Raw genomic sequence first — 18,905 nt, forward strand, 5'->3', positions numbered from 1 at the left:
TTAACATTGTTAGTGACATTTCATTATTTTTATGGACATACTAAAAAATAAAAGAATTAATGTTGTATATAGGATAAACTAAAGGGATTTGAAAAAAAAAAAAAAACTACAAAGACCTACATCAAAGCACATTAAACTATAAGAGTTAATAGTTAAAGTTTTCACATTCTCGGATTTTTTATAAGAGTTAAAAGTACAAATTTACTTTTGAAGTTTTCACTCTAACACATATCCTTATATATTTTTTTGGCACAATTTTAACCAAATATTTTTTTTTTAAATTTAGCACAATGTTGCCTGGCCCTTAATCTTTGACACTTTAGACTTTAGGCCGTTACTTTGACTCTCAATGGCCTAGTTGGAAGTCATCAGAAATATTTTAAAAAGTAAAAATAAAAAAATTATATCCGCTTATTAAAAAAAAAAAATTATATCAATGTACGCCTCGTCTTCTCCCCTTCCAAGATTTCTTCCACGGATGGTAGTTTGTCTTCTTCATTCCTTCTTCTACCCCGTTCTTCTTCAGACTTCTTTTGCAAAACCTAGAAAAGGGTTTAATCAAAGCCCAAATCTCATGCCCCCTGGTTCGTTGACATCCTCGCACAATAGGAGAGCCCGAGCACAAGCTTGAGCTCAAGAAGGTAATGGAATCCAAAGCCTCAATTTCTGCTTGTAGAGCGGCGTGGCTAGGGAGGGGAAGGAAGAGCTCGAGCATGATTTGGGTTGAAACTCACCGTGTCTCTTCCCTCTGCAATCATGTTTCGTCGATCTGGGTCGACCACGATGGGTTCAATCAAATGTTTAGGATCTAGGTTCGTCGAACTACGTTGAAACTGACCGTGTCTCTTCCCTCTGGATCTAGGTTCTTGCTTTGTTTTGTTTTTCGTTTGGCGGAAATTTTTGCAGCAGCGCTTTTTTAACCTTTCTGGGAAACCTTGTTTGATTTGAAGGGTAGTTAAAAATAAATAGAAAAGTGAATAAAATAAAAAAAATTATTTTTTAATAAAATCTTGTGCCTTAAGCCAAAAAAAAAAATAATAATTTATTTTTAAATTAATATTATTTTTTATATTTACTTCTATTTAATAAAATATTTTATTTTAAAATGCATATAAAATAATTTATTTATGAACACTTATAAAAAAACTACATTAATTATATATTAAAACATTTCAAATATTTATATTTTAAAATGAATATCTAACTTTTTTAAAAAAATTATATTTTTAACAAAATTGGGAATAATACTTTTTTTTATTATTTTTAAGAAAATTTTTCCTAATTTTTATTCTCTCTATTTTTTCCTCGTTTAAAAAAAAAGGTAAAATTTCTTTTCACCATGAAAAATATGAATCTGTTTTCTTATACTGTGAATCATGGGTGATTCATTGAGACTTTTCGAAATATGATCATTGCCTATTTACCTTATTACTTGCACGCATCATTTTGGTTAAAGGTACTCAAAGAACTAAACTTCTACACAAGCCACCCAGGGTGTGAAATAGAGCCTCATATAAAAACCAGAGAGTAATATCATTGCTCTACCCTACGCTTGCAGGTTAAAGAGCTTGGAAGCAGCGCCTTTATCCAAGTACCATTTCAATTCCCCATTAACTGGAGAGACTAATTCAACTGGAAGCTTGTAACCTTTCTGATCATCTTACAATACAGAGTCAACTGTATTTGCTTTACCCGCCCCTGAGACCACGATTGATATATGGGAAGAAGAATTAAATAGAGAGTCAACTGTATTTGCTTTACCAGCCCCTGAGACCACGATTGATATATGGGAAGAAGAATTAATCACTGGCAATTTAAAAGTGATTCTCTCTGGAGGTGGAATTGATGGTCCCTCAGGAAGGAAACCCATTTCTGATTTTCCAGCAGTAGAGGATGATCTGAAAACAGAGAAGCCACGTGGCCATCAGGACGCATATCAAGAAGCATCAAGTCGAATTTTGGAAGCCCCAGTGGGTGATGAAGCTATCACTTTGCTCTCAACGAAGCTCCTCACAGTTTCCTCGTAAGCTTTTGCTGCCTTTTCAGCTGGCTGGGTATCATCAATATCAAAGGCATGTATATCGGAATCAGGAATTTGAACCTACCCAATAACCATGAAAGCCAAATCAGACTTAAAAATAACCTTGTGGTGCAATACAATATGGTAGTAAGATGTATACCTCGGTGAGAAATCTATCGTGGACAAGCTTGTAGTTACTTTCCAGGTGATTCTTTGGCACGACTCGTTCATCCACTAAAAAAAACATGACACTTGGACCAATCTATAGAGCCTGTATATGTAGCTTCAGCCAATTTCCTTCTAAATCACAACATTGGCCATTTTTCAAAAGTTTTATTTAGTTTAAAATATAGAGTATGGGATAAAATTTATAATTATTTTTTAATTATATCTCTACTTTATTTAAAATAATGTATTAAAATTTTGATTATTATTATTAATAAAGCACTTATATAAAGAATTTAAGGAGAGTAAAATTAAAAATATATAATTTTTTTTTAAAAATATGGTTTTGTCTCACCCAAAAATGCAACCCGGGTACTTTTTAAATGTAACAGATTTAATTTTCAATCATTGTTTCATTTACAATAACGATTAATAAAAGTTAACGTCAATCATTACGTTGCATTAGAATTGTATGCACCAAAGCTTGTCTTCACATATCATCAGTAACATGTGGTATTCTCAAAGGTTAAGAGCGTGGAAAGATAAAAGATCTTTTTTCTTGATGGGAAATCAACTATAATTAATGTTGTTTACAAAGAGATATTTAAGAACTTGATATAATTGAAATTTAAATTTAATAATTGTACTTAATATGGGCATTAAATGCTTATACTATTTAAATCATTAAAATTCAAATCAATAATGTAGATAAACCCACTTATTCATAAATCTCAAGTGGAATATTAATTTATGATCATTGATATAAATTTTAATGATTTAAATACTCAATACCTATTCTAAGTAAAGTTATTGAATCCAAATCTTGTAATTGATATAACAAAATTGTATTTGTCATTGGCTAATCTTTACTTACCATTAATGCTGTCTCTGAATGTTTTGAATGAAATATCATTGTCCATCTAACCAATCCTTCACGTACTATTTCATTACATCTAGGATTTGCATATTACTTATAACAAATAATTCTTATAAATTATTAAACTATGTCTTATCATTACACATAACTAATAATTAATTATATATGACTTATATTAAAAAAATTGCTTTCATACATACTTACTGGTTAAACTAACAACACATGAAACACCATGCATGACGAACGCAAAAGAAAAACATTTCATCAATCTTTGTATACAACAGACCACAATTTATTTCATCAAAAAACGCGAGATCGTAATCGAACAATGGGGAACAAAGAAATAAATATGAAGTGATTGATCTTAATAGCGTTTGTCAATGTGGAGCTCTTGCTTGAAGAGCCTCGAAGCAGCAGCTCTATCCAGGTACCACACAAGTTGTCCGTCCAGAGGTGAGATGAATTTAGCAGGAATCTTGCGAGGAGCCTGTGGATCAATTTCTTCATTGAGAGCAGAATAAACTGCATTTGCATTATCTTCACCAGTCACCACCATTGCTATGTAGGAACTAGAATTGATCACCGGAAGAGTCAGAGTCAATCGCGTCTCGGTCTCGTGCACCACGTGAGTCACCCACCTGTCCCTCTCATCAAGAACAGGATTGTTGGGGATCAGAGAACCTACTCGTCCATCTGCTTCCATGCCCAGCAACATCAGGTCGAACTTAGGATGGCCCGACGCGGCGGATCTTAAATATCCTCCTTCAGTCTGCTCTCTGAGGTTCCTCGAGTAACGTTCGGCTGCTTCTTCCTTAGCGGATATGTCGTAGTCAATGGTAACAACATTTAAAGTCCCAGCCTTTTGCACCTGCGCAATAACATTCACGCTACATGTTTCGATGTATTTCACGTAATGGAACCGATGAAATTAAGCTCGATACGTACCATGGAGAGAAATTCTGCGTAGGCGACCCTGTGGAGCATCTCGTTGGGGAAAAATCGCGTTTTCCTTAACGTATAACTCGGCAAGAACACTTCCTCTTCCACCCAAAAAAACTGCCATTTGGACCAATCTATTCTGTTGCTGTATTCAGATTTCACCAGATTGCTGAAAATCCCAACCAAATATAAAACAATGTCATCAAACTATATATATACATTCATTATCGGAGGCGTACGCACGTCGTTTTATTAATTTAATTATTGCAACAAAACAAAACGCAGTGACCTGAGGAATCTGATGGAAGAAGTATCGGCCAGAGCAACCGTGAAGGATCCTTTATCGTCGATGGCCTGTCGGGAGAGTTCAACGACATCATGAGCCAGAGATTCATGAAGATGCTCCCACGAGAACACTTCCACTTGCTTAAAAATTCTGCCATTCTCATCATCCTGCAATGCCTTCACTGTGCCGACCGACCTGTTGGATTTCAGGGGTTGGTTCTGGTAATGGAATTTCTTTGTTGCTTGGGACGGCAGAATCAGCGATGACTTCGTTGGGGGCAGTACTGAGTGTGACTTTGGGACACTCAAGGGCCTGTTTTGGGTTTGTCGGACGCATGGAGAAGAAGTGAGGAAAACAGTAGACAAGGCCATGTTTATGCGTTGAACGAAATATGAACACTCGCGTTTTGAGCTCAAGTGGTTTGTCATCACAATGCCGTCTATATTTATATCTCAATATTATATTCTTCTCTCGGTTTGGAAGCAAAGGACTTCAAGCAAAGCACATTCAAATTTTGGATCTTTTGCCACAATCACAAGCAACTTGATATGTGAAAAAAGGGTTTATGCATGCTTGAGTTCGTTCTTCAGACACAAATTAAGAAAAGAGTTTATCCCTCGACTTTTTTCAAGTTGAAGCTAGATTTAGCCTCCTTGACTCTTGACGTGCAGTATCGCTTCATTTTAATTAATTTATTGATAGTTTTAAAAGACTACGGAACTTTTCGAAATATAATATAATTATTGATAGTCTTAAAAATACCATAAAATTAAGTAATAACAAAACAAAATAGCGGGGAGTTGAAGGAAATACTTTATATCACAAGCCCAATTGCTTCTAATGAAATTAAATCAAAGATTAAAAAAAAAAGTCTGATAGTTTTAATTTTTTTAGTTAAAGAAGTAATAATCTAACACTAGAGGGGCATATTTATTCATTTTTAACATATGCTCAGATAGATTTTTCTTGTTATGAGATTATGTGATTTTTTTTATAAATTTATGTATTTATATTAATAATTTATCAATAATCCCTTTACATAGGGCTTGGTAGAGTGGGGCGGCGGGTGAGGTGCTTGAGTTTAATGAATTTTCGTTTTAAAAGGAGAGGAGGGAATATTTTAATTATTCTCGTTTGGTTAGGGGGAGAAGGTAAGCTAATTATAAAATAACAAATACACTCTTATGTTATTTTAATGAATTTTTTTTACATAAGACTATTTATATTAGAATTTATTTTTTATTTTTTAATGTAAAATTTTTTTATCTCATTTATTTATGATATTCAAGCAGGAAATTATTTAAGATAAACTTTTGTAATATTTTTTAAAAGATTATTTGACTAATTTAAACATCATTCATTTTATTATACTTTTTTATAGATATATGCACAGGGCTAGAATACAAATAGGGAGAATGACAATTAAGGACCTGCTAAGAACATTAATCTCAATTACGGACCATGAAATTTTGGAATCAGAGTTAAGGACCATGGTCCTTAATTGTGATAAAAAAATGTAATTTGTGAGGTGGGATTTACTAACGCGACTTGGGAATTCACTAACCCAACTTGAGAAAATTACTAACGTATATTGTGAAAACATGAAACCCCACTTGGAAATGAAATGTTTAACAAAAAGCACCATTTAAGAATTCACTAACTAGACTTGAAAAAATTTCTAACATATATTATGAAAAAATGAAACCTCACTTGAGAATCATTAATAAAAAGTGACTTATTCAAATTGGTGTTTTTTATTAAACAATCGATTCCCAAGTGAAGTTTCATATTTTCACAATATACGTTAGAAATTTTTTCAAGTCGAGTTAGTGAATTCTCAAGTGGCGCTTTTTGTTAAACATTCAATTTTCAAGTGGGGTTTCATGTTTTCATAATATACATTACAAATTTTCTCAAGTTGGGTTAGTGAATTCCCAAGTGGCAATAATGAATTCCACATCACAAATTACATTTTTTAATCACAATTAAGGACCATGGTCCTTAACTGAGATTTCAAAATTTCACAGTCCATAATTGAGATTAATATTCTTAGCAGGTCCTTAATTGTCATTCTCCCATACAAATATGTGTCAACTAATAGTAGGTAGTTAATGTGTTAACATTTAGAATTTTATGCCATTAGAGCATATTTCTCTTGAATTTTTGATATATTTTGACAGAATTGTACATATTTTGAATACTCAAGTTAGAAAAATGTGCATATTATTTTTTAAAAATTCAAACCATGGCTCTATTTTGGTATTTCGAAGCTAATTTAGTGATATTTTGATTTAAGGTTTGGTCAGATGCATTTCTAGACTGTTATTGATGCTTTTAGATGAAAAAATTAAGTGCATATAGGCTAAGTTTTATTAACAATGAAAACAGTGTAAAATTATCAAAGTCATCCTAAAGTCATGATTGCAAATCAAAACATTTATTTAGCTAATAAATTAGAGTTTTGGAGTATATATGACCCATTTTCAACTTTAGCTGCCATTCTGAACTTCTTGGGAGTATTTGGGAGCTTTGGGTGTGCTAGGGCATGAATTTTGGTGGAGATTGAGCTTGGGTTTGAAGATTGAAAGAGATTTAGGCTTCACATCTTGCTTCTTCTTTTCCATCTCCTTTCTTTCCTCTTGTTCAATGTTTGTGTTGATATATTTGTATTTTCTCATGGGTTTTATGTGTTAGATAGGGATGCACAATGGAAGATTAAAATTTTAAAGTCACTATCCTGATATAGACCAAACGAACTTGTTTAAGTTAAAATGGATAGAAGAGTTACCTTTTAATTCTTTAAACTTGGTGCACGTTCTTTTCAAAAGTTTGGATCTCAAGAGTTAACAGCGTAGATCTGGTCCTTCTATCGGTATCTATACGAACAGTTCTATAACTCAAACAGCGTGCTAGCGCTCCTAGCGTCCTTTCTTCTTTAAACGTTATTTTTTTTTTTATAGGGTGTTTCGTGACTCTCAAAGTGTTTTTACTATCAGAACTTTTCTAACTCTCTCTGTCTTCATAAAAAACGTCCCTGTCTATATATAGTATATAGATAAGAGTTTTTGTCTTTCACTTAAAAAGCACACAAAAATATAATTAAATTTATCTCATAAATTTAATCTATAATATCATATCTAATTCAAATTTATTTTATAAATGTAAATTATAAAAATGACATGATATTCTTTCGTATCATGCTAGTTATTAAATTTAATCTATCATATAAAATTAAATTTAAAACTAACATAACACAATATAATATAATATATATCACATATACATATTATATTATATATATACATATATATTTTGAAAATATATATATATATATATATATATTATCTTATATATATTTAATTTTATGTATCATATACATATATCTTATATATATATATATATGTATCTAACACACACACACACACGAATATATATATATATATATATTTTGAAAATATATATATATAATTATATTTTAAATTTTATATTTCATATAAATATTTATTAAACAAATATTCATATATATATATATATATATAATTCATTTACCCTATATTACATTCATTGAATCTAGTCATATTCTAGATTCAATGAACTTGGATATTATAGATCGAGTTGGGCTATTCTTGTGTGTGAACTTGTAAGCCTATATGAAATTGGCAGTGGGCTAATTACGCTATTAGCCCACAAGTTATAAGTGGCCTCTAGCAAGACATTATAACTACCCAATTCATATAGGGATCGATGATCCGATGTAACTTATCATGTAACCATATCACATCCCTCTTGTCACGCGATATTTCGGTTAAGTATGAGACATAAAATTGTTATTCTCCTTTACCTGACCATTACTTTCTCAATTTTTGAGTGGACTGATAATAGCAATGGAAAAACCCTTTCTATTATAATATGACCATACATTTTCTCAGTTTTACTTATCAAGGAGCCCAGTAATATCTCTCACTTAATGTGAGGAACAAATTTCATCTTGACCACTCATATTTCTCTACATGAATATCACTAAACTCAATCATAGCCTTTATGATCACCCGGTCAAAGGTGACTTTTGACTAGGTCAAAGTTCAATGGTCATCATATAAGAATCTATAATAATCTCAGGTTAAAGGGCTTAGTGATATAGTTACATAAGAGATAAGCTTATGACTTGTACCATGTAGCTTTCTCATAGTGGGTCGGCCCAATACTTTATACTCTTTCAAGTACCTATAACTTTAATTTATATATCTATAATTAATCAAAGTCATACTAGTATTATTTTATCTATAATCCCTTATAGATGACCGACCAGGGATATTTAAGACAATCACTATAATTTGTCAAAGGATACAGTTATCATATTGAACATGTAATTGTTATGATAACAAAAGAAAAATTCATTAAATAACAATGTGTATAATACAATGATTGGCCCTATGGCACAATTTTTAACATTGTGAACATTTATAGCTAAACTCTTGATTTTAGAATTATTTGAAGCCTTTGTATGGATTAAATACTCATTCTCTCTTTGTATTTATGATTAATAATGTGATTATGTTAATTTTACTCCATATTTAATGCTTCTAGTTGATTGGCCATCAATTAAATTGTTGAGTTCACTTGATTAATATTTAAAAGAGTTAGGTTGAGTGTAGAACTTGAGTTATTATGTGAGAACTTAAAGTTTGCAAGTTAAATAGATGGTTTTGTTAATAAGGTAGAGATACACTCATTAACCTCACATAGTCACATAGGATTTGCAAGGAAAATTGAAATATAACTAGTTAATTAAGATATTAAGGGATTGATTAAACTAAACACCTATTTTGAGACTTGAAAGAGTATTTGTAGGTAATTTAGTATCCTTGACAAGCATAATTTATCATTAAGAGCAAAATATATTGGGAGTTAATTAAGTATTCTTGAAGTATAAAGGAGGATAAATAATCCTAAGCCTAATTTGTAAACTCTAAGTTAGACAAGTAAAGTTACCTTTATTAATCCTCCCTAATCTTCAAACATCAATGTAATCATCAAATTTGTCAAGTTATACAAATGGGATCTCAAGTTTTCAATATTTAAAACATCCCAAAAGTTCTTCACAAATGAAAATTAGAGTTAAATTAATATGCAAAAGCATGGGATCTCAAAAAGAATCATGGCATGCGCTTAAAACTTTAAAAACAATGAATCAGTGCAGGAAAGAGGCATGCGTCGTGGCTTGTTACACATATGTTACGACTCATAAGCCTTTGTGTCATGCACCACGGCTCAGGCACCATGTACCGCGACACATTGTACAATTTTGATGGCAGATTTTGCTATCATTTGACAGCAACAGGGGCAATTTTCGACGAGCTCTATTTCTCTATTTGACACAATCTAGGTGTCTACAAAAAGATTTCTCCTAACTCTAGCTAATGGTATTAGTTTCACAGTCCAATTATTTCTTAGTCAAAAATTAAACACTCATATCAAAATTCACTCCTTTTTACAATTTACACATAACTTGAGTTACCAAAACTTATTCCAAAAGCCAGAAGCTACAAACACAACCTAGACTACACTTAATTGACTACTAACTATTCATTTCTTAAGCCCTTAATCACAAAAACAAAATAGGGAGTCTCAACATCATAAGCCATTCATCGATCACATAAAATTCTTATCCTTTATTTGCAGTAGTGTTTTGGCCCTATTATGGATTTCACAATGGTTACAAATATAATTCTAGGGCCTAAAATACATAACATAATTTCACAATCACATAGTGCAAGTAAGTCAACACATGAATCCTTTCTAGTTGGCAACATCATCTAAATTATACACATAACTAAATCAAAGTAAATGAGGCCTACTAGTTTTAGGATCAAAGTCCTAAACCTTAGTCTATTTCCTTCATTCGTGTCTCAATGAGCTAGTTCCTGTAATATTGAAGATGATCGGGTGAGTACAACTACTCAGTAACTAAAGTCTATCTAACTTATACTAATACATGTCGATCAATTTAAATGCAAGTGGCAAGGATATCATATTCAAATCATATAATGCATTCGAGAGAACATTTCAAGATTCACATTCATAATAACACATGCTTATAAGATAATGGTTTTATAATAAAATTCCATATAAAAATAAGACTAATTGCATGATTTGTTTTACTAAGGTCACAATAGAGATAACCATGTGCCCTTTTTTACTATATACATGATCACATCTCCCTTATATCCTTATTGTTCTTCTGACATGAAACTATAGACTATAACATATTTGGATTATCTATAAATTGAGACTATTCTAGCCAAACACATGTGAGAGGTTACCCAAATAAAGTTTTCTCACTTGTGAGTCACAATTTCTCCCATTTCTCACATTATAGGGTGTCATTCTTCCTAGACTAGCTTCCTCGTTGAACAAATGGAAAAACTAACTAGGTTTGAGTCCCTCATTAAACTAGTTGAACAGTTCGTCATTGAATAAGTAGAACGATAAATATGATAAACTCAGGTAACTTATTAATCTCTAATAAAAGCCTACCACATGGATTTAGTTTTCTACTTCTCTTCCGAGGTGAACTTCCACCTCTTATGATCATGTAGTGCATCGAAATGCAATTTCTGATAACAATGCAATTATTTCACACACTAACAAGTCAACTCCATTGTACTCTACATTCTCTTAATTTACAATTAATCATAGAACTTCACATCTCACATAATTATTATACTTCACAAACAACACATTATTGAACTCTACATCATAAACATTTATGGAACTCTCAATTTCTTATATTCATCAAACTTTACATTTTTCACACATCATTAAACTTTACAAACCATATCATTGCACTCCTTTCAATCACACAGTCATGGAACTCCATTTCACATAATCATATTTGATTTTCAAAATATTTTATGCTGTATTTGCATTTTAAATAATTTTATGTACTCCAATTATAATATTTTTAAATAAAAAATCAATTAACACACAACAATACAAGAAAAAATTCTTTTACTTACCTCAAACCTTTGAGAGGTCAAATATTTTATCCCCCAAATATACTCTCCTAAAGCTTTCACGAAGCTTGAATGGTGCCAAATATATTCAGTCTATAATTAATCACAATATAATTCATCAATATTCCATTTTTTATACAATTTTCATTATCAAATCAAACACTTCTTTACTTTTAAGATTCAATATCTTCACATACAAGAGTACTCATAGGGTTTATAAACTTCCTTTAACTTCCATCAAGATCAATGGACTCTTAAATAACTATTAATGGAGCCACATTGCTCCGACCATCTCATTAATGGTGGATTTTCGTTCATTTATGGCTCCTAACAATAAAAAACACATGGAGTCATAAATGCTAGGTTTAAATAGCTTAATTAACTCTTATTACCTCTATTTAAGTTAATGGGTTTAGACCCATGGACTTTATGGGCTGAAAATCATCTTTCTCAATCAAGCATTAACTTTCTAATTAGAGAAAATGGAGGAGAAAAGGTAAGAAAGGAGCTTAGAAACCTTATCTCAGGTGTTTAGAAGCCTTAATACACTTTAAGTGCTTGAATTCTCTAAATCTTAATAGAGTTCCTCATGCTTCTCTTTGTTTTTATTCTTTTTTTATGTTTCATGAGCTATAGAATACTCTTATTTCTATAAAAAGTAATCATATGTCTTAGTGGACGCATAGTATAGAGAGGCTTGTATTTGGCTGTTGGACATATGTGCGCCACAGAGGATTAGCCACAACTATGGCGTATGGCATAAAACTTCATCCTTCAGATTTTCTCCTTTTTTTATATTAGGGTGACCCAACTTCACTTCGGACTTGCATTTAAGGCTAAAATTATAACCAAATATGACTGTTAGACCTTTCTAACCATACACCATATTAATGAACTTAATTACTCTAATCAGCTTAGTTAATTAAGTTTAAATTTTGAGGATGTTACATAATTACTTTTAAAAAGTCTAGAATCATTCTCTTTACTTTATTTTCTAGTGTTAATTTAGTTTACAAAATCATCTTCACTTAATTGTGTTTGGCTCAACTTGATTGAATTCGCTAAGTCTTATTTGACTGTTATTTTTAAATAAATCTTTGTGGGAACGATACTCTACACATACTTTATTACTCATTACGACCCGTGTACTTGCGGAGCGCAACACAATGACATGTAAAAATTACTGTTGCATTTTTTATTTAATTGAAACAATAATAATTTTAGAATGTAATAAAATTAATAATAGGGTTAGGTTTATCAAAAGGGCTAGTCCCATAGTTGTGCTCGATTTTGAATTTTTGAAAAAAAAATTAAATAAAAATATTTGAGAGTTACCACAAAATTTTAAAAGGGTAATTTTAAAACCTTTTTAACATATGGTTGTGTATAGAGAAAAGGATGCGAGAGTCAATTCTATATGGAAAAAGTATTAGAAACTTCACAACATCCATTTATATGAATGGTTACCTTAAGTTAAATATATAAATTTATATGGCCTTAAAAAATATCTTAATTATTCTTAATAAAAAATGGCAAGAAAATCAAAAGGTAAAATTTTATTTATGTATAAATTTGACCTGGCACAAAGCCCTAAGGACTATGTATCATTTTAAAGGATCAAAATCCATATAATTCAAGTTAAAAATGTGTGTCTCTTGGTTGAAATTGTTTTAGAGAAAATATTTATTATTTTTTTAATAAAATTATTTTTAATGTTGGTTTATATTTTTTATTCCTCAAAATGATTTATTTCTTATCTGTGATTTTGACAAATATTTTTGGGGAAAACATTTTGATAAGATTTATGAAAATTTCATATATCCTATAGTCCATCTTTAAAAATGATTTACTTTATTTTATTTATTTTTGGAAAAAATTATTTTTATTTAAGAATAAAATATTTAGAAATATGTGCTCGAGATAATTTATCATTGCTTTGGAAAAGCTAATTGACTTATAAACCTATGAGGACTCTAAAAATCTCACAAAAACAAATGGTTTTAAAATTATGTGCAATTAAGCGATAATTTATCATTATGAAGGATAAATCAATTGACTTATATGTTAGCGAGGACTCTAAAAGTCTCATGGAATGAAATGGTTTCAAAATTGTGTACATGCAATAGTTTATAATTATATAGGATAATAAATTAATTAACTTATAAGCTTGACAGGACTTTGCAAGTTTCATGCAATAGGTAGAATAAAACACTCATGATAACTTCTTACTGCAGATAATAAATTAACTTATAAGCCTGTAAGGGCTCTAAAAACCTTATGCAGTCAAAAGAATATGAAACATCTTTATTGATGCATCGTGATAATTTATCACCACATTAACTTGCAGATTTGTGAGGACTCTAGAAGTCTCACGGAGTAAACAATTTCAATAAGATCATGATAGATACAACAATGAATCAAAAGACATTGACTAGAAATTTAAATCTTCAAATTTCTTTCCTCAAAAATTCTCATAAATATTTTCCCATATCATATCTCCAAATTCAATTATGACCCAAAGTAATATATGATACCAAGACTTCCAAGCAATTTAACACATGTGCATATCATAGGGGCACAAGCAAGACGTTAACTACAAAATGAAATGAACTGAATGGTATATTAAATCATGACTATACAAATCAAAACTAAAGGTCAGTTAAGCAGTTTTCTCAAGGATAAATAACAATTACCTCTAACAAGCATGAGACCACACATGACGATACAACTGTTATATGAATTGGTATTGAAGGATTCAGGACAAGATAACAAGTTACAAATTGATGTTTCCTATCGTGCTAACCATCCATGTTTGGAAATGACATATTTAAAGGATTTAAGGCCAAAGTGTTAAGACCCGCCCTTAAGAAAACTTTCTACCAATGTACAAAGATGTCTAAAACTTAAGAGACAATGAAGTTACCTCTATGATTCTCTATCAACTTCCATCTTCTGTCGTCTCCTCTTTCCTTGCGTCTCCCCTTTACTTTACTTTTCTTATACAAACCCCCATATCTAAAGTTTATCTAGCCAACCCAATCATATCATAATCTTTTTAATCTATATCAGTATTTTAAATATCCTTTCATTATTATAATATAGATATTACGTATTACTTGTTTCTTATCTATTATTATATTTTGATTATTATATTATTTTGATATATTTAAATCTTAATATTAGATATTAGCTTAAATTATATTCTAGTTATTATATTGTTTTGAGATTTTCAAAACTTAATAGTTCATATGTTACTCTAAGATATTAATTGCAATCATAATATAACTTAATTATATTTGTGCCATTGTTATTATCATCATGTCAAATATCTTTTAAATTTTATTTATTTATTTTCTTGTTGTAAAATATTTTCCTATTTTCATTTTCCATTATCTTTTTATTCATTTTTATTATTTTATTATAGATGTTATCCTATTTATTTATGAGAGCCTAAACAAAATATGGTATTCATACCCTTACTACATGATGAGCTAAGATTCAAATCCCGTGGGAAGAGGTGCCCACATTTAATGCTTGATCATGTCTTGAATAATATTGTTTTCAATAAGAAAATACCTATGAACAATACAAAAAATGTAATAAAGTTAATAAGAATACTTTACTTTAGTCATAAAATTTGTCTCCCCAACAAAATCATACCTCTTGGAGGGGTGAGAAAAGAGAAAATTTTCCTCCTCCTATTTTTTCAACTAAACAAATTTCCTTCCCTCCCTTCCTCTCCAAAAACTCTCAACCAAACCAAACTTTAGAGTTATTAATCTAATTCATATAGAGTTAGTATAACCATAAAAAGAAATAAAAACCCTTCTATCAAATATGTAATACAAATACATTCTTGGACTTGAATATAAGAGTTATATAGTTAAGAATGTAAATGCTTGGTAATGATACAAAACTCTTTTTTATAATGTAAAGCAAGGTTACTTGTAGTGTCTTGATTTTTAAAGTATAAAAATATGCTGTAACAGATTGGTAATAATAAATGGAAAAAAAGGACAAAAATACCCATAAAATTATCAACATGAGTGTCTAATATACTAAAGTAAGGAAAAGAGTACAAGTTCCTATAACATTACCTAAGTTGGTGCATGAGTGACCAAGCCATTAAATTTCTCAAACACTTGTTAATTTTTAGTGTCAAATGCTAAGTGTGCTTGCCACTTGTCAATGTTTAGGGTTTAGCTAGAAAGGAGAAAGGACTCAAAGAGCATATGTACCATCACCTAAAATTCATAACCTTCAACAAAGAACTTTAATGGAAGGCAATGACAAGGATAATTAAGCAACAAGCAGTTAATGGAAGGTAATGGAAGGTAAAGGTTAATAAGGCACATTGGATTTGAGCATAAATAAGAAGAATCAGAGAACACAAATCTATTATATCTCATATGTTAGTGAAGAAGCTCAAAGCCCAATCTATCATTGTCGCACCCTTTCGAGTAAAACCTATGATTCTACCTCCTCAAAAGCTTCTTCTTCTTTATCTTTGTAAGGAGTAGAGGCTGGTTGTTAGAGTGGGACTAAGAGTAATTTTCATTCATAGGAGAAGAACAAAATTTGTTTCAATTGAAGAAGAATGGCATACTCGTTTGTGTTCAGTTTAGTGATATGCATCATTACTTTATTCACAATGAGCTCTTTCTTTACCTCTAGGCTTCACTCTTAGTACATAGCCGCAAGTCTCTCAAGGATATGTTGTAACATTCTAAAAGTTTAATTAGGAGTAATATAGAGTAAGATTTAGGGCTTAAGAGTGAATTTGAGACAAACAATGGATTTTTGTCCATGATCGTCTATAGATGTAACTAACAGATGATTACTACAAGCGAACAAGCATACTTGTAAAAGTAGTGTGCTCTCTATTCACAACTATCTACGATTGAGTCTTTCAGTGGAGATAATCTTTCATGGTTATGAATAGAGGCAAAATATCTATATTAGTGATTCAACTGCGATCGAACATGATTATAATGTGCATAATCATCTGTAGTTGACATATTAGTTTTGCGTTATAAGAAGCCAGAAATGTAAAAACAAAGGAGTAGAAAAGGAGGAGCCAAAAACAAAAATAGGAAGCTTTACTAAGGAAAGAGATTTCTATTGATTTGAAGAATTTAGATCTAGGAGTCATAAGAGGTAAGTTCTTATTCCCTTCCTTCCCTATTCTAGCATGATTTTGAGTTAGGGTTTTGAATTTTTATGGAGATTTTAGTTGAATCTAAGCATTTTTTTATCTCTGGGAGTGTATGGTCAAAATTAATGGATGAAGTGAAGTTTTTAAGAGTTTATTTTTGCTTCTAAAAGAGTAGGTGCTGATTATTTAAGCATTAGAACTGGTTTTAAATGATTTTGTCTAAATCTTAAGTTCAAAATGCTCAAATAAGAGATATGTAAATGAATGGATGATTTGACTAGGTTTATTAAGGCCTAAATAAGTCATTTGAACCATGAGAATGTTGATTTTGAGAAGAATTTTTTTTAGAAATTTTAGGTGGATTAAGGTTTGTTAAACTTGATGTAATGTGTGTTTGAATTAAAAAATTTGCAACTGAGGTTAGGACTCAACTGAGGTTAGAAAACATGTCAGTGACTTTAACGTAATTTTTGTTTAGATTTTTTTTTTCAGAAGTCAGTTAGATAAAGTAAAATTTGTTTGGATGGTTTGATTCAAAAGTCAGTTTAAAAATGTAATGATAAAAACAGACATAAATTTTATTATATATTTTATGATTAATTTAATTTTTTAAAAAATATTAAACTTTATGATTAACCAACATTCTGTTTTAAAAAATTAAACGTTAAATTATAATTTTATTTAAAAAAATAGAGGTGAGAAATCTAAAATAAATTACTATATATTTAACAAGTTAATTAATTAGAGATTCTTCTTCAACCTCTCTCCTACCTTTGTTAGTAAAAAAGAAAAAAAGAAAAAGCTCTCCCTCTTATATTGAATGCTGATGTAGGAATAAATAATAATTAAAAATTCAAATGGATCAAATGCTTTCAATACTCAACGCTAAAGCAGAAGCCATGAAAATGAGCTTTGGGAAAAAAGCTCATTTGAACCCTAACTTCACTTGTAATTTTTTTCTAAATCCAAATATGATTTTTATTTTGTAATAAGCTTTTATTGCTCCCAACCTTAGTTTGGACCATCCCAACCTCAGTTTGTAGCTAATTCAAATATAGCTGTAAATGACATAAGTTATTGATTTTGAGTTGTGTATGGGTATGAAGGTTATTATTTAAATTATTGGAAGTTAATGGGAGATAATGTACCTATTAGTTGTGAGAAAACCTAATAGATTAGGGTTTTGGGCAATAAAAGTTATGAAGCCAAAGAGTTGGAAATGTATTAATGATAGTTTTGATGGTGATTAATGTTGTTAACTATAGACTAACCATATATTGTGCCATTTGAGCTCTAATATAACTCCGGAAGCAATTTTGGTTGAGGGAAAATTTTTAAGCTCTTAAAGGTTTGAGATAATTGTGGGATTCTATTTTGTGCTAATTAGTTGTTAGATTAATTATAGTCATTTGTGAACTTGATAAATGCCTTTTGTAGCTTAATGAACTTGGAAATTATGTTTGTAAAATTTAACTCGATGTTTAAAATTTTGGAAAATATTACAAATGTGGCAAATTTAAGATTTGAGCAATTATTTAATATTGAATTGAATATGCTAAGTTTTAGAAGCTAAATTTTGGTATGACCTTTGGTTTGTGCATTACTATTGCATTGAAAATGTATAGTTGTTGCATTGACACTATTGACATGATCACATATTGAGCGAAGGTTTCCCTAGGAGGAGTTAGTGCTATCTATTTATGTGAATATTAGCAACACTATAGGTGGCCTTAATATTTAGATTAAGGTCAGGTCTTCTTGAATCTCACCCAGAATGGGTATAAGTGTAGGTTACCTCTACCTAGTTATATCTTCCTAAATCTCACCTTAGAGTAGATGTAAGTATAGGTTACCCATACCATGTGCCCTTAATATCACCTTGGACTAGGTATGGGATAGGGCTTGTAACACCCCAGAGAATTGGAGAATGGAAGAATTTATGGTTCGAGAATGAGTATAGTACCTTGGCCAAGTAACTTCTTACAATTAATAAACTTAGGTTAGTCCATTTACATAAATACAACCAATGTGCATTAGTCACTTAAGCACCCAAATTAAATTAAGAAACACCCTAATGTGTATAGGGAGCAACCTAGGTCAAATATCTCGTAGAGTTGATTAAAAATTAACACCTTAGTTATTTAAATCTATCAAGAATAGTAAAAATTTGATTGGATTTGATTGATTAGGAATTAAAGAAGCAAATATTAAATGAAAACTATTTTTTTAGAATTTTTAAAATTTTGGACAAATTTAAAAAATGGTTGAAATGCATGATTAAAATACAAATTGATGATCTTCCTAGGCACATAAATTCTCTATCTTATCCTTGATTTATCTAATTGACTTTCTTTTAACCCTAATTAGTTTTAAAGTCATCATATAATAACCATTAGAAATTTAGCACTTTTAGATTTTTTAGATTAACTAGGATCCTAAATTAACCC

The 18,905-nt window shown here is 30.4% G+C and overlaps 1 protein-coding gene and 1 pseudogene across 1 annotated transcript; both read right to left on the bottom strand.

Moving 5' to 3' along the window:
• Positions 1 to 1,546: 1,546 nt before the first annotated feature.
• On the bottom strand, positions 1,547 to 2,695 carry LOC129302530 (probable 6-phosphogluconolactonase 3, chloroplastic; annotated as a pseudogene).
• Positions 2,696 to 3,211: 516 nt separating this feature from the next.
• LOC129302929 (probable 6-phosphogluconolactonase 2) lies at positions 3,212 to 4,690 on the bottom strand. The gene is made up of 3 exons (XM_054941847.1): positions 4,291 to 4,690; positions 4,008 to 4,170; positions 3,212 to 3,930 (listed from the first exon to the last, which is right to left on the bottom strand). Exons 1-3 carry the CDS (start codon positions 4,656 to 4,658, stop codon positions 3,427 to 3,429), a joined length of 1,035 nt encoding a protein of 344 aa, XP_054797822.1. The 5' UTR covers positions 4,659 to 4,690; the 3' UTR covers positions 3,212 to 3,426.
• Between the last annotated feature and the right edge of the window lie 14,215 nt (positions 4,691 to 18,905).

This window comes from Prosopis cineraria, unplaced genomic scaffold, assembly GCF_029017545.1.
Source record: "Prosopis cineraria cultivar Desert tree isolate PC_DT_omini unplaced genomic scaffold, ASM2901754v1 PC2, whole genome shotgun sequence".
Lineage (NCBI taxonomy): Eukaryota > Viridiplantae > Streptophyta > Magnoliopsida > Fabales > Fabaceae > Prosopis > Prosopis cineraria.

Excerpts from the sequence above, each read along its gene's own strand:
- LOC129302929 (XM_054941847.1), bottom strand. The coding sequence starts at position 4,658 with ATGGCCTTGTCTACTGTTTTCCTCACTTCTTCTCCATGCGTCCGACAA. Across the intron at positions 4,171-4,290 it reads TCTTCCATCAGATTCCTCAG|CAATCTGGTGAAATCTGAAT; the intron begins GTCACTGCGTTT and ends TGGGATTTTCAG. Across the intron at positions 3,931-4,007 it reads ACGCAGAATTTCTCTCCATG|GTGCAAAAGGCTGGGACTTT; the intron begins GTACGTATCGAG and ends GTTATTGCGCAG.